At 48.7% G+C, this 20,163-nt stretch overlaps 1 protein-coding gene across 6 annotated transcripts in view; it reads left to right on the top strand.

The window, feature by feature from the left end:
- KANSL1 (KAT8 regulatory NSL complex subunit 1) overlaps window positions 1-20,163 on the top strand; it is a 107,304-nt gene that overhangs the window by 75,369 nt on the left and 11,772 nt on the right. For 3 of the 6 annotated variants that reach the window (XM_087770454.1, XM_087770452.1, XM_087770453.1), the window contains 7 exons: window positions 2,417-2,521; window positions 7,612-7,727; window positions 9,201-9,396; window positions 12,325-12,490; window positions 16,783-16,968; window positions 17,373-17,534; window positions 17,859-18,010. In XM_087770454.1, the coding sequence (XP_087626580.1) occupies window positions 2,417-2,521; window positions 7,612-7,727; window positions 9,201-9,396; window positions 12,325-12,490; window positions 16,783-16,968; window positions 17,373-17,534; window positions 17,859-18,010 (1,083 nt within the window). Of the gene's footprint in view, window positions 1-2,416; window positions 2,522-5,481; window positions 5,743-7,611; window positions 7,728-9,200; window positions 9,397-12,324; window positions 12,491-16,782; window positions 16,969-17,372; window positions 17,535-17,858; window positions 18,011-20,163 lie in introns of all 6 variants that reach the window. The other 3 variants (XM_087770457.1, XM_087770455.1, XM_087770456.1) reach the window with 3 other exon arrangements.

Below are 20,163 nucleotides of genomic sequence, written 5' to 3'. Positions count from 1 at the left end.
TGTCGGGCATAGGGCACGATAAGAGATGCTGCTGTCCCTGTGTGGGGCTGTTTGGGACACTCGGTCTCTTTCTGATGTGTCTTAATGTGTGTCAGTCCTCTGCCTCCCCCATTAGTCCCTTGCAGAAGCTGCTGACTGTTGCAGGACTGTGAGAGATGAGATCTGTCTCTGTCTCTATCTGAGACCTGTACAATTGACGTCTCATTAATACCATAATTAGTGATAAAAATGGGAGTAAAGAAGAAGCAAACTTGCCCATAAATATTGGGGGGGGGGGGGCTTCCTTTTTTCCTTTGCTTTGGAGAATGCTGGTGAAAAGCAAGTATTGTGTGATCTTGGAATAATTCACATGCGCTGCTCCTTTTCCTGGCCTGAAAGAGAGCTGGAAATCTGATGTTGCCCTTCTGATTCCTCTCTGTTATTCAGAAATTTACAAATAACAGAGATTTAAAGCTCTTTAAAGCAAATCAGAGAGCACAAGCCCTCGGTAGGAAGATGCCGTCCAGCCTGCAGGTCTGTAAGTCCATAGAGGCTGTCTCGTGGGCTAGGAGCGGGGAGAGGACGACTGGCGTGCACGGTAGGTTCGGGCAGCGCAGCTTCTGTACGAGGGCACAAAAACCAAAGCTGTGACCGTCACAGGGAAGGCTGCGTTAAGCGTTGCCTCTGCCTCAAAGTCACCAGTAAAGGGATGTACTTCTAAACAAATACCCACAGTATATAGAATTAATTACGGCTCCTTCCTGAGGCATGGAGCAGCTCCCTCCGTCCTCTTCCTTTAAACTGGAGGCAGAAAGCCTTGGTGGCTGTTTCTGTTCCCGATGCCCACGCTTCCCCATCTCCTTCTCTCGCTGAGCAAATGAGAAGCCCAAGTGCTTTCCAGAGTGTCAAAGGGAAGCAGTTTCCTTGGTTGCAATTTTGCATTCAATCCCAGTTTCTCCTTTTTTCATGTCCACTGTCTCCTACACCTGACATCTGGAGCTGACCAGCCTCTTTGCTGAAGCATGCCTGAGGATGTTTCTAGAAGCAGTGGTGAAACGTGATGGGTTGCTTTCAGAGAGGGATCTTTCAAGAGTGGAGGAAAAGCACAGCAGTATTTAATTGAGTTTAACTTCCAGCCTCTTTCATCATACATCCTTCTGGGATGTCAGAAAACTCTAGAAAATTGCCGTCGTGTTTATTCTAGAATCTGGCTACTTCCTCATTGCTGGTCAGAGGCCACGTACAGTTGTATTTAGTTTATGAGCTGTTTTTAAATAAAGTATCCCTGAACTATGGGCTACCACTGTCTTTCTGGAAAGCCACGAATCTGTTGTATAGAAGATTGTGTCCCGGCATAAGATGAGCCTTGTGAGCGGCTTCCACGGCCACGTGCCACGGCATCGGTCATGTAAGAGTTGACTTTGTGGACTTTGAGGGAAGCCTTGTAGCTCTCTCCTCCCCCCAGACCTGTGTCCAGGTTCCCTTCCAGGCTCGCTTTCTTGTGACGCACCGTGCAACCTCCAAAATTGTTTTCAGATGACTGATCCGCCTCTTCTTAATCTGAGCAGCCCTTTCCATAGTTCCTTGCTTGACCAAATGCAAACTTGTTCTGGCTTGTCTTTGTCCTGGACTGTATTCATGGCCTGTAGGTTCCACCAACTCTCTAATCCCTTGCACATTTTAGCCTGCTTTGTTATAGCTCAGAATATGCATAATTATAATTATTTTATTTTACTTTGTGTTGTTCAGAGAGAAAGCAGTCCTGCCTTTAGAGTAAGCTTTACTTAGAGTAAAACATAAACAGGACAACATATGTTAAGCCTGATAAAACAGTGCTCTGCCACTGTGCTTTTTCCCGCTAGTTTTATAGCAATGGCTTCTTTCTTAGTGTTTTTCCTTCCTTACTGAATTTTGTGAATATCATTTATTTGAAAAAATCGGCTCAGAGTAACAAGTTTGACTGTAGATTTTTGGCACCTGCTCAAAATTGTTTGCTTGGCTGTGGTGGCAAGTTCCACTTTGTACGATGAAAGCAGCCGTTTCCTGCTCCGCGCTACAGCAAAACGTTCTGTTGGTTTTGCTGGCATGCAGCTCGCCGAACCTCCTCGCGTGCGGGAGGACGGGAAGGGGTGGGAAGCGGGACAGCGGCGACGTTTCGGCAGTTTAGCCCGAGAGGGAGCTGACTGTCTACTATTAATGGGCTGAAGGCATGTGATCTGGCTTCAGGCACTGTCCTTCCCCCTCCGAGTTCAGCTTAGATGTCAGGAAAATCCAGACAGCAGGGGATTCGGTTTGGCATCATGTCTGAAAAATGCAGTGGGAATGCAAGCCTTGCTGTGTGCAGAGGTTGTAGTTTCTGGGGGACGATGGATGCGCAGTTTCCCTGCTGAGACCAAAGGACCCGCAGTTAATTCCTGTTCCCTTCCCTCTCTTCCAGGGGCTGATAGTTCTTGGTGAAGCATCACCCCCTGATCCTGCAGTAGATGATGCGTCCCGTCCCGTTAGTGCTGAAGTTAAGCTGGAGCCTGGCGCTGACCGGCTGGTAAGTGCCAGCAGCAGAAGTGACTGGGTCCAGATGCTTCACGTTCGTGAATTCTGGGTAGGGAAGGTTCATCCTTTAAGCTGCGGCGGAGAGAGATGCTTGAACCGCGCGTCTGGCGTGGGACTGACCCCTTGCAGAAGCGCCTCTCGCTGGGACTTCCCATGGGAATTGCTGATCTGTTGGTCTGTGTAGCTCGCCCCTTCCCCGATTATTTTGGGGTTAATAAACGATAGGATTTAAACACGTTTTAGGACAGAGTTCCTCGGGGTACCTTTGTAGTATGCATTAGCATTTTGTGAAGCTTAAAAATCCTAACTAATCCTTTCCCTCTAGCAAAGAGGTACCTCAAACTGAGTGCAGCACAATTAGCAAAGGCTTCTAAAGATGTGGCTATTAATATCTCCCTGAGTGTTACCCCTTGGAAAGGGAACTAATGATTTCAGTGAGATGCACTGGAAACTATGCAGAGTGCCAGGTATTTATTATTTAATGCAGAAATGTAGGCCACAGACTAAAGGCTTGATCGTACTGTTCAGCCTGGCTGTGATTACTTTTGATCCTGTGGGACACATCGACGTATTAAAATGGAGGATTTTGAAGTTGTGGTGTAGTACTAAGAGAAGGTTGGTCCCTACATGGCTCGAACTCCTGCTACCAAGCTGCAGCGCTGCTGCTTTTCTGTCCTAATGCCATGGTTGGGGAGAAACGGAGCTTTACTGCAACGGGAGTGCTCGAGTTTCATAGACCAGTAGTCAATGTAGTTGATACAGATAAGAAACTTAACTAGAAGTGACCGTAAAATTGTACTTTGAGTGTTTTTTCCTATCGCTGGGAAGACACTGTCAGAGTTTTCCTGATATTGAATGATAATCTGAAATACTGTGAAATTTTTGATTAACGCTGGACCGCAAAGGGGTTATTACGAGTGATTGTAATAAAATGTCTCCTCGCTTGACATCAGCTTTCAGACGTGTGTTTGGAATTTAAGTCTTTAATTAGCGGATTAGCTGAGCCCCAAACTCTGCTGTGTAATTGGTACAATGAACAGGTTTTGCTCATGACTGAAATAGAAGATGGTACTTAGATGCAAACAGAGCCACGCTGGAGGAGTGACGGGAGGCTGGAGAGCCAGGATGACAGGGGCTGCTACAGATCGTGATTGAATCACAAGCATTACGCAGTGTCTGGTTTTGAACAGTGATGTCCGTCTGTCATGCATGTCCCCCTCCTTTTCATCCTTTAACCCAAAAAGCACTTGGAGAATAATAAACAAGCGCAGCGACAGCGTGGTCCGATTCGCTTCAGAAATAGCATGCTCCTGCCCTGATGAATGGGCTGTTACTTGGAGCTAATCTGTAAATGGCAGGCTGATAACAGAGATAGATGATCAAATGTAACAGTGATAAGAAGAATATTTTCTTCCTTATCTGTTTAAATCAGGATGTTTATGTGACATGAGTGTATTTTCAACCTGGGAATCTGCAAATGGAAGGACCGGGTCCCACCTGACTGTGTCCCTACGTATTAAAGACATTTTCCGTATGCTTACAAAATCAGCACATTGTGCTTTTTTAGATTGTCTTAGACATTATTTCTGTATGTATAGAATAGAAAATGTCTGTAGATCTCTGATGTATGGAAAAGAAAATGCCTGCTTGGCCGGTGCTGTCTGGTCTTGCTGCTCGCAGCCACCCCACTGTTGCTGTGTTGGCTCATTTCCTGCGCTGTCCCTTTTCTCATCCCTTTCGCTTGGGTCTGAGCTCTTCAGACAGAGACTTTTATTACTGCAGCGCTCGCGCGACGGAGGTCCGATCTCTCTTCCAGGTCTTGGAGGTAACAGTGACACAAATAATAGATACCGAGAGCGGTGAAGAACAACATTTTCGGTGTAAAGCAGGCTGCAGGTTCCTACTTGGCAGCTTCTTGTGGCTACTCCTGCAGCCATGCTTGCCATCTTGGAGGGTAACTCCCCCTGCAAAGGACTTTTTATTCCCCTTCCACACGTGGCTGCTGGTGGACGCGCACGTCACTCCACACCGCCAGCTTCTCTGCAGCGGTGCTGGAGGTGTCAGCCACCAGAAATGCTGCCTCCAGGCACCCAGCTTCTACACCCTGCTGCCGGAGGGTTTGTGCTTAATTAGACTTGCTGGTAAGGGTGGGGTGTTGAGTCAGAGCCTTGATCTGCTCCGAGCCAGAGATTAGCCCAGAGACCATTCCTGTTGCGTTAGGACACTTACTGGAAGAGTATCTCTTGGGCCTCTCCTGGAGAGGTGCTTATCATTTTGGCACCCTTTGGGCTGCTTAGAATTAGGCTTTTTTTTTTTTTTTTCCTTGCTCTCATCCCCAGCTCCTCTTTGGATCTCATCCACTCACGGGTACCTCCCTTGGCTGGCGTGAATGCAGGATACAGGTCCTTGGGCATTGGCTTGATATGTGGGATGTGGCTGATAATCCCTAGGAGGAACTAATCCTATCGGCAGTGGAGGGAAGGGCTTTGCAAGGAAGGCCTGGGAATGTCTGTTGGGAATGGAAGCTCAGTATGTGAATAAATATTTTTGCCTGAAGATGGGAATAACACGGAGCCCTGAAGAAATAACTCGGCTGTTGATATTGGTTCATTGCTTGTATTGCTAGTCTAGCGAGGGGGGTGCACTTAAAATTTTTAATAGGAAATGAGAAGAGATACTGATGGAGTGTCTTGGTAAGGCTTTTCCCTGTGTTACGGGTTTGTGTCTAGTGATAGGTGAAGGTCTGAACCTGTCTGGTTTTGTTTGGGTTTTTTGGGAATATGGGGGACGTTCCTGATGTTGGGTCACGACTGCCTGCCAGCACACAGCTTCTTTACTGCCATGAGAGCCCCGGTAGTCTGCAGGCTCCTGGGTTCACGTGCGACAAGCTGAATCTTTGACGCTCCCCTAAGAGTCCTAGGGATCCTAAAGACCTGGACTTCCAGACCCCAGGCGTACCCAAAACACACAGAAGAGTTCAGTCTGGAGCATCGATGTGAGCCTGGTGTGATGAACGCTCCTCTGGATCCCAGCCTGGCCACCCAGCCGGCCCCGGAGGAAGGCACGGCGTTGGGAGGTGCATGCAGGAGGAGCTGGTGCAAGAGCTCTGCCTCTGCTCTGAACGCTGGGGATGTCGGCTCTTGCACTCCTGCTCGTCCCCCCGTTGCTCATGTCAGAGCCTTGTTAGGATACACCCATCTTCAGTGTGATAAGGTGAGCCTGGGCTGTTTCTGATAAATAGACTTTGGATTGATGCTTTCCAGCTCCTCCGCAGGAAGCAGAGGGGTCACCCTCTATTCCTATCTTGAACCACCGAGCTGGAGACAGCTCTTGGAGAAGAGGTTCCTCCTTTAAGACCCTTTCTGAAAAGGGTCTTAAACAAGAAAACAAGAAAATAAATACCCTATTTCAAAAGAACTTATGAGTCATGCGTACCTGCCCTCCTGAACCGTGGGTGCCTCCAGCGGAGGTGTCATGTGAAGGCTCAGCCTCCCCGTGCCTCTGGAAACCAGAGGGAAAACATTCAGCTCCTGCACTGACTTCACCTCGCCAGGGTGCCGCGTTGTGCTTGCGTAAGGCTTCTGGCGCGATCTGATCTCGCCCCTACCTCTGTGCGCTCGGAGCGAGGAGCCTGCCGGTCTGATCCTGTCTCTGCTGCCCCCCCCGGAGAAACGTCTTTTTTAGCAGAAGTGTAGAAAACCCAGCAAAGTTCCTCAAACAGGCAACAGGCAGAAGTCGTCTGTGGTGTTAGAAATTGCTCTTCCCTTGGTGAGTCAGGTCTCTGCTATTCTGGAAACCGTTAGTCCAGCACCGCCGTAGCCTGATTTTAGTTGTTCATTGAGTTGGGGGAGCGATCGCAGGGAAGGTTTTAATCAATGTAATACCGATGCTTTTGAGATGGAGAATGTGACAAGCAGGGGGGCTGGCCGGCCGGCCGGCCATCTGCGTAGATAAGTCAGACCTTTTCTTTTCTCTTTTTTACTAGTACTTGAACTGCACCACCGCCCTCGCGTGCGTGAAGGGGGAAGCCCAGCTAGAGAGACATAGGCAGTGAGTGTAGGAAGTGCTGCACGAAGGAAGAAAAGTTTCACCCCAGGGAGGAGGAGGAGCGTGTCTGAAAACAAAAAGGCGGCTGCAAGGATGAGACTGGGGGCGATGAGTGCCAGGGCTATGAACACGCTGGACCGTGCCGGCGCCTGCTGGGGTGGAGAGCAGGAACGTCGCTGGCAGGAGGTACAAAGCCAGTGTGTCCTGGCAGGCTGCGGTGACTGTCCCCCGTCCCTGCCGAGGCCGCTTGCAGGGCAGTGGGAGATGTGCAGCGTTCAGTGCTGCAGCCACACGGTAACTGCTGCTCACTGCAGAGCGAGGGGCTTTGTGTTTCAGGCCTAAGGCAGGAGAGATTGGGGAGCTCTGTGTCTTTAGCTTAGTTTTTACTTACTTTCCTCTGCCAAAAAGGTGTTTCCAGCTTTGCGTTTATCAGGCAGCTTTAGCTGTATAGAGTTGGCCTGCTTATATCCAAAAACCACAGCATGTGTGCGTACTCATTTTAAATACTTTTTAAAGTACTATTTAGACCATGTTTGCACAGGTATTTAGTTAAAATGCAAATTCAGTTTTGCAAGTCTGTTCGCCTCTCCCTCTCCTCCCGTTTCCCCCGCAAGTGCTGAGACAAGAGCTTGCAGCCGTGTGGCTCAGAGCACAGCATCAGACTTCAGAAGATGCCTGCGAGGTTTACAGGTGGTTATGAACTTGTTTGCACTATCGAGACAAAATGCTAAAATCTCCTTGAAGACCTCAGCCTTTCATGCTCCTTAGTGGTTGCCTGAGGGGAATCGAAGTCCTTCGGTTCTTGCATTGAAAGCGCTGTCGTGTATCCATCCTCTTGCCCGAGCTGCTCCCTCAGAAGTCCTTACGTCTCCAGTCTCCTGTTCACGTAGGGACTTCTGAACCCTTCTTTTGAAGTCCTGTGTGGAAACCCACGGCTACAGTGCGGAATCCTCAACTAGAAACGGGGAATAAGAAAGTTGTGGCTATTTAAGAAGCTTTTTTCATTAATTTATGATGTTTCTCATCCTTCCTTAGAGTGTTTCTGGATCCCAGCCACTAGAGAACTTGGGTATTTCTGCTGCAAATACTCCTGAATCCCATCCTGCCAAGCCCTGTGGAGCACCAAGACCCGTCAATGGAGTTATTAACACGTAAGCTGCTTGCATATTATGGGAAGGGTTTGATTTTTACGATCTTGACAAAGTCCCATCGGAAGCCAGCCTGTAACATCCTCTTGGGTCGTAACTGGGTTGGTAACGGTATAAATGGTCTCTTTTTGAAAAAAGTATGGTAGTAGATCATGCTTGGAATCATTTTGGAGGAGATTGCTTGCTTGAGCTTTTCTGCTGCACCATTTTTCTGAAAATGGTATTAAACTGAGCTGTGTTTACACGAACAAGCCCTGTAGGCAACCATGCAATGAGCATGTTCAAAACTGTTTCTTTATGGGTATTTTTAATACACTTGCAAATTGTATAATTCAAAGGTACTGGTGGCCCGCTTGCAATTATTTTGCAGAAGTATCTGTAACCCCTGTCCCACTTCTCTGGAGATACTGAGGCACCCAAATCCCATTGATTTTGGGAGTAAGACTTTCTAAATTCTTCGTTTCTCCAGGCAGTTTTTGTTGAGTAAGTCTTAAAGTGGGTAAACGAAAACAAGTGAAAGAAATTCTTCTATGCTACAGGATGATTTCAGGGTTGAACCACTTGAAAACGGTTGAACACATGGTGCTTCCAAGTTCTGGTAGCGCTAGAGAAGCATTGCCAGCACCGTTGCACTTGCTTGGTACCTTGGGCAGGGATGCTGCAGGTGCAGAAAGTGCCGATCAACTGGCTCATTGCTACAGCTGAAACACTGCGGGCTATAACAGAGCCCTTTATGTGCCTGTAGCCTTTGAACTACAGAGCCTGAGACCACTGGGCTTTAATGTTTTGCAATTTTAGAAATGAAACACTTGTAAAATATACATGAAAAGGCTCTGTAGATGAGGAGCTGCACTGGTATTTGGTAGGTGGCATGGTGTATTGATGCCACGGTAGGGCAGGGTCACTGCGTGGGGACAGGAAAGTCCTTTGTACGTAAAACAGAAACGTTAATGCTAACATTACACCTTTCTGGTGTCACTGCTGAGAGCTGCTAGAGGTATAGATCTCAAATATTAATCAGAATCAAGTTTACATCAAGGTTAAATATTTTTTCTAGAAAATTATATGTTCTCTGTCTTGTGCTCTCCGGCGTTTAGACTCATGAGAAGCTGTTGTATTAAGATGCCCTGAACTGTAATTCTGGGGGAAGCTGAACTCTAGGATTAAAGCTGTTCAGGTCTAGAGCAGCTTTGGTCTTGCTCTGTGTCTGGCTTTACATGCTATTTTTTGTTCAGAGCTTCCAAAGGTATGTTGTCAAAGGTTCAGTGGTGGGAGAGTGTGGAAAGCGACCAAAGTAAAAGCAAAAATTAGAGTTGGCTTAACAAAAGCTATTGCCTTGTGAAACTGCCATGCTTTAAACTCAGCTTAGAGTGTTTGCTAAGGTCTGAACCGTGAGCCTGGCTGGGTACTGCTGGGTAACGTGGGCTGCTTGAATGAATAACGCTATCTTTTGTATTCTCTTCTCTTCTTGGGCAGTCTTCAGCCTGGCCTGGCAGAACATGCTCAGGGAGATGGCCAGGAAGCTGAGGAACTCTTGCATAAAAAGCAACGACTGAACATGGTTTCTTCATCTTCGGATGGAACGTGTGTAGCAGCTCGCACTCGCCCGGTATTGAGCTGTAAGAAGCGACGACTCGTTCGACCTAGCAGCATTATGCCCCTTTCCAAAAAGGTTAGTGCTATTTGTTTGTCTCCCTGCTCTGGGAATGTTTGTGGTTATTAAGAGGGGGAAGAAAATGGGGAGGAAGAGGAGGACAGCGAGGCTTCAAAGGCCGTTGGAGAAGTAAAGGAGAAACAAAGGAGAAGCTTTTAATTTGTTGAAGACTTTCATTAGCTGTCACTGGGGAGGGGCGATGCTGAACTCTGATGTGGGTTTTCTTTTCTAAAACCAACAAGCCTGAGGTGAACTGCAGGCCGGGTAGTTCAATATGGCGCGGTCTGAGCAGGCAAAAGAAGCTCTGAAAAGTCAAGTGGCAGGAAACCTTCACTCTGAGCACAGGAATTAACACAGCCCCGGGATCTCGCTGCTGCTTGCTCAAAGGAAAACTACAGTTGCCTGAGCAGGCATTTGTGGGGTGTCTTGCAAAAGGCCTGCCGAGGTGATCGTGTTCGCTTCTGCTGCTTAAGTTTGGAAATCGGCTGAGTGCCATGACTCTGTTCCTGGTTTTGTTGTCGTTTATTTTTATTTCATCCTCCTCTCCACATAGTCTTCCCTTGCCCTTATGGAGAACTCAGTTCAGTGGAAATACAGTTTATTTCCTGTATGAGGAAAGGCCGTGCTTCGTTCTTTTTAATTTATCTTAGGAATGCTGTAAACTGTTGGTTGGGTGATAGATAATTAGAAATTGAGGGGATAAGGACCTTTCTTGTGCATGCAGCTCTCATGATTGCAGAACCATAGATGGCAAAAATCCACTTACCTTTGAGTTAAAGTGTTTTAAGTCAAACTTTACCACGAGGGTTCGAGGGTTTTCACTCTGCAGGTGCTGGAGTTTTAAATGGAAGCTCAAAAAGCAACATTTTTCTGAGCCAAATAGATGCTCGCTCAGCTGAGTTAGCTTTAACTGATTACTTGTTTGCAGTTTTGTCTGGAGTATTGCTGGTAAAGCTGTGCAGTGACTACTTGCAAGATCTTCAGCGATTTGGAAGTTTATAAACTATCCCATAGGAGATGTTGACTTGCACACTCAGTGTTTGAAGAAGCATCTGTTAGTTAGTTTTTGACTATATTCGTCAAATACATTTGATAATCAGAGATGGTTCAGAAAAGCAGTTCCAAAGGATAGAAGATGTGCCAGATAGCAGAGGATTTCTGTGGACTCCTCCAGTTATTTGAGAGAAAGCTGAGTGATGGCTAAGTCACGGTCCAGAAATGCCATGTCCAGTTGACGGCGCTCTCCCATCCAGCACCAAGTCATTGTGGATTGCTGTGACCAGAAATTACAACTGGAGAGTTCACTGTTTGAATAGAGATCATCCATAACTGTGCCTAGTGTTTTACAAAATCTGAATACAACATCACTTGACATTTTTAAGTCAGGAGATGTCCTGTAGGAAAGAAAAGAGGCTTAAAGGTTGAGTGGGTCTGTAGCCTGCATTGGGTTGCAAACAGGACTGGTCTTGTGAAACAGGACGGGAAGGGATCTGCTGCAGTCACCCACAGCATCCCCATGCCCCAGATCCTCGTACCGTGCCAGACCGTTTGGCTAAACCTCCTTAGGCAAGCTATTTGAGTGCTTAGCTAGTCTTGTTTTTCAGACAGCAAAACCAAACAAACCAAACTTTCTAATAAAAGCTGCCTTGGCTGCCATTTAAAGTCATTACCAGTAGTCCCAAGTCCTGGTGTAAACTGGTCAGCTCCCCTTGTCGCTTCAGAAGCTCTCCCCAAAGTGTGAAAGCTGATGCGGTAATTCTTTGTGTGGTCACCTCTACGCTAAACATGCCATGGGTCTTTCTGGTTTTGCACATAGGACGTGGGTTTTTTTGATCTTGTCATTTTTTTGTCGTTTTCCTCTCTGTTTGGTGCACACATTTCTTGAAATACGTGCCCAAAACTGGGTGCAGCCCTCCAGCTCACGTGGAAGCAATGCCGAGCACAGTGGCAGGATTACCTCATGCGTCTTGCACAGCCATCCTGTTTATAAAGCCCCGTGGGGTGCTAATTCTTAGTAGTGGTACGACACTGCTGATTCATGCTCATTTTCTGATCCATAACAACCACCAGATCCCCTGGGCAGAACTGCTGCTCAGTTACCTCTTCCTCCTCTTCCCTGGTCACTGAAGCGTCTGCTTGTTGCATTTGCCCTCAGTGAATTATATTTGACTTATTTTAGATCGTTTCTCTTCATTTGTAACCATGAGTGAGATTCCAGCTCTTTCCTTCAAGGTGCTTGCAGCCCTTCCCAGTTCTGGTGTTATTTGCGAAGGCTTAAGGGTATTATCTCTTCCATCATTCAAGTCGTTAATGGAAATTATTTGAATAATACTAGGCTCGGAACAGACTTCTGCAGGATCTGGTTTGATACATCCCTTCATTTTGACAGGGGATCATGGGTTGCTGTCTCTGTATGGGATTTACATCCAGTTGTGCATCTGCCTGCAGTGGTTTCATACAAATGAAGTCTATATAAAGTCTCTAAATCTGTGAATTGAAAGTCTGTCCTGGTTTAGGAAACAAGGTTGAAAGCACCCTTTTTCACTCTGCAAAGATGTCCCTGTAAGTGTCAGCTCTTGGCATATAGTGACGGCTCTCTGACCCATCGGATCTCAAAAAGGCTTTTTTTCTTCTCTGACAACTGAATTGTGCTGCCTCATGGTTTTTATAAATGAGGTTTCAACCTAGGTAAAATCAAACACTTCTAGTCAAATTTAGTAGATGTTAAACTGTCTGTGCTGGTGAGTAGTAGTTTTCAGTTGTGTTTATGCAAAGTGAAAGTGTCCTTTTACAAGTCGAGACTAAATGAACTTTGATACAAGGTATAAAAAAAAAAAATCAGCCTTGAGGATGTTTTTCATGAGCTGTCAAAGGGGAATGCGTGAGGAGAGCACTTAGACACGTTGACCTCTGATATGTTGATGCTATTCTCTCTCCCCTTCCCAGGTCCATCGTAATAGCCTGGTGCGATGTAGCTGTGATGTGAACCCTTCGTGTGCTCTGTGTGGCACTCGAAGCTCGACGACTCTGGAAATCCAGTATGATGCCCCTTTGCTGGAGCGCCTCTCCCAACTGGACTCATGTATTCATCCTGTCCTGTCATTCCCAGACGGTAAGCACAGCAGCCACGGAGCTGCCGGGGTACTGTCAAACTGGGTGCTGAGATGGGTTACAAGGGATGCTTGGACGTGCTCCGGAGCCTGCTCTTCCATCCTGGGCTTCCAGAGGAAGCGCAGATCTGCTCGAGTATGACCAAGCTCGTTCATCTGCAAGTATTTTTAGGAGCAGAGCATTTACTGGAGCGGAAGGGTTAGGGAAAGCGTTACACCTGAAATCTGCTCTGCTATGAACGTGTTTGTTACGGGAACCTGACCTGGAGCCCTGCTCGGGGTGGGGAAACCGAGCAGTGCCTGGGAGTCTGTACTGGGACCTGGGTCTTAGGCTGGTGTCTTTGCTGCTATAAACCACTTGAGAAGTATTTGCTTCCACAGAGTTTGTTCATCTGTATAAAATTATTTGTGGATTGGTTTAAGTCACAGGAAATTTTTTTGACCTTGTAAGGAATTGTAAATGATCTTCCATGGTTCAGAGGGTACAGGAAGAAGGGGTGTTCCCGTTAAGACACTCGTTTCCCTGTGTTATGCTGTCAGGGTTAATCATCATTAAGAGGAATAACTAACCAACCCTGACTGTGGGGTATTCACAGATTTCATGTGTAGGGACTTTTCCCAAGGGAAAAGAAGTAGTTTCCAGAGTCCTCTGCTTCCTAATTAAATACAAGCCTGTTCTTTGACCACAAACTATTGGCTTGCATGAGATCGGTGTCCGTCCGTCACCTTTTTCCTCTGATCACAAAATACAGGACCACAAATGATAGTAACTGATACTTTTATCAGGAGAGCCAGGCAGTGAATAGATCATAGCGGTTCCTGTCCTTGGTGGGAGTGCCTGGCTGCTCGAGGTGTAAAACACTGCTGGTGGTGCTGGGAGGAAGGTGTGCATCCCTGCTTCTTGTGAGGACGTAAAGGGGTTGGTCCAGGTGAAGACACTGGGCTAATGTGTGCGTTTGGGTTTAAATTCCAGCTTTGCACAGACTTTGTGCAACAGTAGGAAACACATGGAGTGTCTGGGAGCAATTAATCTGGCATCTTTCACTAGCACTATATTTAAAACAGACTAAAATAGTAAATTGGTGCTATTTTTAAACCTAAATCCCCACCCCCCCAAAGAACCGTCTCTGTTAAGGAATGCTGAAGGAACGGAAGGCACTGAACTCCTGAAGCAGAAATTTATTTCCTGATTTCACAGCGCTTGTAATCCTCGGTCTATAGTGTTAAACCTAATATCCCAAGAAGCGGTGAGAAAACCCGTTGTGTACTATTGCAGCAGGGCCACCAGGCAAATTATCTCATCCAGTATTCACTTTTCATTTTCTTAGGGTCAGCTGCAGTCAGCTCACATGGTAAAAGATCCGCTCTGGCTGCATGAGATTAAAAACTTCGGTTTTAAAACTATATGGCATAAAACTTAAAACACCTATATGGAAATATCCATTCCCCCCCTCCCTTCCTCAGATTAACTTTGATTACTCACTAATGCTTAATGCAGCTTTGCTGGGGTTGCTTTTTGGGGATGGGGATACTTTTCTATCCAAACATAAAGCCAGGTAGCGTGTTCAGGTAGGGAAATTGCTCTGCCTGACGTCGTTAGTCTGCATCGAGGTGTCTCCCTGCCTGAATATTAGTCCGGGTTGCTGTTGGTGCTCCCCCATGATTATTTTGGGGGCTTCTCTTGAAAGGCAGCTGGCTGGGTCGATGGGCAGAGGCTCAGTTAAGACTTTCTGGAGGAGCTTGTGAGGTTGCTGGATGGAGCCTGGCCTTGGAGCTGTGAGCATGTGCTGACTTTCACTTTGAGCGTCTCTCCGGGCTCCTCCGGTGCCAGCAGCTGGGGATCTCCGGTGCAGTCTGCCAAGGGCAAAATCGCCCGGCACTGCAGGAGGAAAAAGATCATTTATTCTTCTGGCAAGCAGGGCGCAGGCAAGCGCGGCTTTTAACCCGTTGCACTTGTGCTTCGTAAGCACTTTGTCCCCTTCCTTTCAGGTTTTATTTTTTTTTTTTCCCTGGTTCATCTGATTTCTCGCTGGGAATTTTCAGATGATGTAATAACCTTGGCGGGGAGGATGAGGGCCGGGGCTCTCGGGCTCAGTGTGGTTGCCATCTGCTGGTCCCCGGGAGGCCTGCACCAGGCCGAGGAGGAGGAGGAGGAAGAGGAGGAGGAGGAGGAGGAGGAGGAGGAGGAGGAGGAGTGATGGTGTCACTTGCTGCACAGACTCTGGTGCAACCCGCGCTGACAGCAGGGCAGTGGCAAACCAGCAAATAACTCATTTTCTGCTGACAACATTTTCGTCTTGCGTTTTTCCCCTCCCTCCGACCTGTCCCCTCCTTCCACAGATGTGTGGGCTGCTGGGATGGGATGAATTTTCCAGAGAAAGCAAAAAATTAATGGAGAAGAGGCCATTTTCCCAAAGCCAGACCACTTCAACACAGGGATGTTGCAGCCTCTCTGGCAACATCCTTAAAGGACTGGCTTGGCCCCTCTGTTATTTGGGACACGTCTCCACGAACCAGTAGTGGTGGCCACAGAGCTGCCATTGCACCGTGACAGCCCTTCCGTAGCAAATGGATGGGGCTAAACCAGAGCTTTAACGATCAAGGTACTTGAAATGCAGCTGTCCTGGCTTTTTCCTGAGAGTCAAGTTCCCCCTATTAATAACAGCTGACTCCAGCCCGTGCTCTGCCAGCTCTCTCCGTCCTCTTTGCCCGCCTGGATCTGCCGGGGCTTTCCAGTCCCTGGAAACAGTGGGGAAATATTGGGGAGGGGTTCAGATATCAGCCGTTGAGACTACCGATAGGGCTTGAATCTCTGCCGCTTGCCCTCTGAGATTCTCTAGATGGGGTTTCTAAATCCCACGGCAGCTCCTAATTGCCTCCGCGTCCCCCCTGCAGGCGCAGTGAGGAGCTTTATTCCTTGCGCAGGGCCTGGGAGGGTTCATCTCTGCTCGGGGTTGCCTCAGAGCCCTTGTGAAAACGTCACGTGAGCTTGAGAGATGTGGAGGAGGGATGTTTGTACTACTGATGCTCATCTTAGTGCTTTTTAACTCCCAGTTGTGGCAGCGTCAGCTTGCATCGGGCTGTGTGCCCTGCTGGTGATGGTCTGCTGGTCTGTACTGGGGGAGGAGAGCAGATGGGTGGCATGTCAAACCACAGATGCTGGTGTATAATGATCTTAACGGTGTAGCTGGAGAAGATAAATCCATGTCTCAGTAGTTCTGTTAACCCCACAGGTTTTAATGCTTTTCTGAACTAGGATTTTGGCCCTCAGGCATATAAAGGGAGCTGGGTCTTGGAGGAGACTTAGGCAGCAGTATTTGGTGATCAAATCTGAAGTTTGAAGCTATGAGTATGAAAGGAAGGCTTATTTGTGGGACTCCTGAGGCTGGAGTAGTTTGCTACTCCTGTTAATGGGTTTTATAGTCTACCTTAGCCTACCTGCACAAGAAATACACTGAATAATCTCAGTAGCGTTCTGTCTTTCGGCTAAGGTCAGGAGCACACATCTGTATGGGATTTGGGAGAAACGAAGCTTGAGGAATGTGAGCAAAAGTAGAGTCTGCCGAATTTCACAGCAGTACAGTACAGTACACGGTTGTGAAAGGGCAGGATTAAATAGGGACAGGTACTCTGGCTCAAAATATATCAGTTAGCCAGGTAATTACCCGTGAGTTTGCCTGCTCACAGGTGGCTACGACCCATCCCCTGCCTGGGGAGCTCCCGGCAAGCGGCAGTCCTTCTGCTCTTTGAGCCTCTGAAGTGTGCTCACTTACACAACTTCTCTTAGACGATCGAGGTGCCGCATCAGGCAGATTAACGTCATACAGCGCTTGGTTGGCTTTTGGCTTGACCTGAAATTGAGGATTTAAGCTGAATTTCTCTCTTCCAGCCCGTCCCTCTGTAGATTTGATGTGCCGAGATACCTCAGATTCTTGGAAATCAGATCTGAGATAGCAGAATTGAGCGTGGCAGTACATGACAGACTTTGAGTGGTAAAGATGCATGGTTTTTCTGACAAAGGCTTCGCTCTCCTGCCAGGTTATACTTGGGCTGTGAATCCTGTAGGAATGTGCTTCTCTTAACGAGCTTCAGATTAGAAATGTTGGGTTCTGACGTTGCAGGTCCTCCCTGAACACGAGGAAGGCGTAGGCAAGCCTAGGTTTTACAGGCAGTCAATGCCTGTATGTTTATCGAGGACTGTTCTTATCGGGGGACTGGGAGAGGATTATGGTACCGTAGCTTTCTGGTGCGTAATTTAGTTAATTTGAGCGCCGTGTTTTGTATCCCTCTGCAGATGTGCCGACGAGCCTGCACTTCCTGAGCATGTTGAAATCTCAGTGGCAGAACAAACCCTACGAGAAAATTAAACCTCCCAAAAAGCTCTCGCTCAAGCACAGAGCCCCCATGCCTCCCAGCAGCCTGTCTGACCCCGCTCGCAAGGACCGCCACAAGCTGGTGAATTCGTTCTTCACTGCAGCCAGTAAGTGTCCTCCCTGCCTCCGCCACGTCCCCAGTCTTGTACTCGACAGCTGTAATGCAGTCTGGGAGGAGAGAGGAAGAGGATACCCTTCAAATTCAGCTCTCAGGGATGAGGCCATGGCATCGCAGGCCAGGGCTGAAGGTGAAGCGTGTGCAGGTTGTGAAGTTCAGGCTGGTCTCGGTTCGTAGGGACCTGTTCTTGATCGGTCTGAGGCTGTGCTCACGCTGGCATGGGCAGTACTACAGCTCGTTCTGCTCTGAGCACATCTCTCCAGCACCCTGATGGTGTTGAGCCCAACCTGTCTGGATTTATGGAGCTGGTAAACTCTGCCCGAGTCTCCTGTGCCAACAGAAAGAGAGGTGAAAACAGGCGTTTCATAGCTCTTTCTCTGTTCCCCTCCTCAGAGCGCTCACATCAAAAAATCCAACCAGACAAGGCACACAGGCCGCCTTTAGACGATTTTACGGCCGTGTCCAAGGCCGAGAGAGCGCCTGAGCGCTCACTTGTCCAGCCTCCTGCCTATGACAAAAAGCGATTGCGAGACTGCTCATCTGAGAGGAGTGAAGGTAGGCTCCCACGGCCAGGTCTCTCGGGGGGAGCTTGGGCTTTGCTGCATATCCAGCCTCTCTCCCCCTTCGGCCTCGTAGAAGGGGGAACGCACTGCTTCTGGGCCTTGTCGCCACCGCAGCAATGCCTCGTGTGCTCTAACTGCTTCTTCCCCCAGGGCCTCTCAGGCTGGCAGCCGCCATCAGAAGGTGCTTCTCTTTCATGCAAAGTGCTCCTCAGCACTGGCCGTTTCTGGTGCACGTGGTCCTTTTCTATCCACCACCACCCCCCTTTGGTTTTTTTGCTAATGTCATTCTTCATTTTCTCCCACCCTCCTTGTGTAGTGTTGAAGCATCACACGGATGTCGGTGGCCCAAGCTACTTGTCAGCAGCTGCGACCCCCACACCTCACAGCCCTATAGCACGGCAACTGTCCACCTCCTCGGAAGGCTCCGCTCCTGCCAGCACGAGTTCACAGGGCACCTCCAGCACAGCCGTAAGTATCTCGTGCCTTTCTGGAGAGGTTTCTGAGCTCAGCTCCATCATGGGATCTCAGCTTTTCAGCAGCTGAGGCACCTTAGGCTTGAGAGTGCTTAGTATTTCTCTTCCCGTGCTGGACCCGTTGGTTCAGCTGATGGTAGGGTTGCTGGCCGACTTTTTTCACTCTGGCTTTGGGTCTGCTGGGGTTACTGGAGTGACGTTGGCTGTGCAGAGCGCCAGTCAGCTGCAATTACAGGTTCACTGTCAGCTCGGTAGCTGCTGGTAGATGTTCTGTTCTCAGTAGTCCCCTGGCTTTGCTCCACGTCCGGGTTTTGGTTTCTGAAGTTGTCTGGGGATGCCAGGAAAAGGAGTAGAAGAGCTGAGCACCAGCAGTGTGCTGCTGCTGGTACAATGGTGCTTCCACTGAGATGGCTTTCCCTTCATGGCCTCGGTGGCCCTGGGCTGGAAATGGGGTTGGGGCTGAGTCACGGGGCAGTGGCACGACAGTGGTGGGTGAGGTCTTAACTTCTTCAGCAGTTGCTGAACTCATACTGTCTTCTGAGACATGCTCAGCCCCCCAGAATGCTAAAGGATGACAGGATTTGGGACCTTTATGAAGCTGTGTCTGAAAGCTGTCAGTGAGCAGAACCATAACTCCCTCCCGCTGCGCTCTGGGACAGACAGGTGACACAGCTCCTCCGCCAGACATCATCCATCCTCCCATCGCCTGACCCACGTTAACAGAAGCCCTTGATTAAAGGACTGAATGCTGCTGAACTCTTAAGTGTCCCAGTGAAGGACCTGGCTTCTGTCTGGCCACTCCAGTTGGTAGTTTGTGCCACAGCCTAAGCTGGGTGTGACGCAGGGATAACGGAGCAGGTCTCCTCAAACCCTGCTAGTGAAGCCAGGGTGGTTAACGGGCATCTGTCCATGGCAGAGCTGAGGGCACCACTTCCAGCTCAACCTTGTGTGCCCTTGTCCTTGCTCCAAGCTTGTTGTTCTGGGGCTGCCAGGCTGGGTTCCTTTATTGTGGAATTTGCTGTTGTGTCATCGGCTGTGACATCAGTGAAGCACCCTGTGATGGCCCAGGGTGTCTGAAGAACCCAAGAGACAGTGGTAGTTTGGCTTGAATGCACTAGGTGTTTCGGAGAAGAGGACAGCTCTTCTCAGCAGCTCTAGCCTGTCAAGATGACGTTTCCTTGTGCTTCACACGCGTATCTTGGTCTTCTCTTGCTGCTTTTTCTGCTGGTCTTTCACAAGCTTGTTCAGAAAAGCAAGGCAAAGCGTCTTCCCTTCAGCGGCCAAGTCCTGCAAGAGCGTTGTGGGCGCTGGGGTCAGGTCTCTGGGCTCAAGCGTCCGGGTCCTGGGTTCAAGCATCCCAGAATGGTGCAGGTTTGTATGTGCTCCCCAACCAGTGGGTCAGGCCTCACTGTTGACAGTGACACGTTGGGATTTCCTTGCCGCCACGGCAATAGTTGCCCACCCACTGTCCTCGTTCAGCTTCACACGAGTCCCGGGGTTTGGCTGTGGCAGGTCCCTGGCAGTTGGGTTCCCGGATGATTTTACACTAAAAGCCGCAGGGATCAAAGGAGACGGAGAACATGGTAAATTGCAGATGACTGTTCGGAAGACGGGTCTTTTGCATATCAAACTGATCCATGAGGATTCATGTCACTGTACCGGCAGTGCTGCTGTCACAGGTTTGGGGGAGGTTTTTGGATAGACAGATGGTAGGAGAGCACCCAGCGTTCAACCAGGTTTAAATAGCTAAGCGTGGAGCTTATTTCTGTCTTAGAAAATCTATTCCAGTCAAAAGCACGATACAGATGGAAGCTGCTAGGCTCTTAGTACAGCTGTCATAACCCGAGATGAACTCCTGTCTGGCTGCTTCACGTTCCTCCGCTGTCACAGTCACCTGTGGTGGGTCCACACCCCTGCAGGGACATGAGCAGGGGGGCTGTTTCCAAACAGGATGGTTCTTCCCTCTTTCCTGATGGTCTCACTGCTTTCTTTACATTGGCAGTAGAGAATTGGGTTATATGGGAGACTTTCCTTCTCGCTGGGTCAGTTTATCAGCCGGATCAATCTCCTGATCAGCCTGGCTGCGCAGCCAGGCGCCGGTGTGGAGATGGTGGCTGGAGCTCGGCAGCCCTCGCTCACCTTGCTTCA

This window comes from Nipponia nippon, unplaced genomic scaffold (genome assembly GCF_047370975.1).
Source record: "Nipponia nippon isolate SJK-2023a ecotype South Korea unplaced genomic scaffold, ASM4737097v1 scaffold_32, whole genome shotgun sequence".
Taxonomy (NCBI): domain Eukaryota; kingdom Metazoa; phylum Chordata; class Aves; order Pelecaniformes; family Threskiornithidae; genus Nipponia; species Nipponia nippon.
Note: the sequence above shows the minus strand (reverse complement) of the source record. Positions and strands in the feature narration are given on the sequence as shown.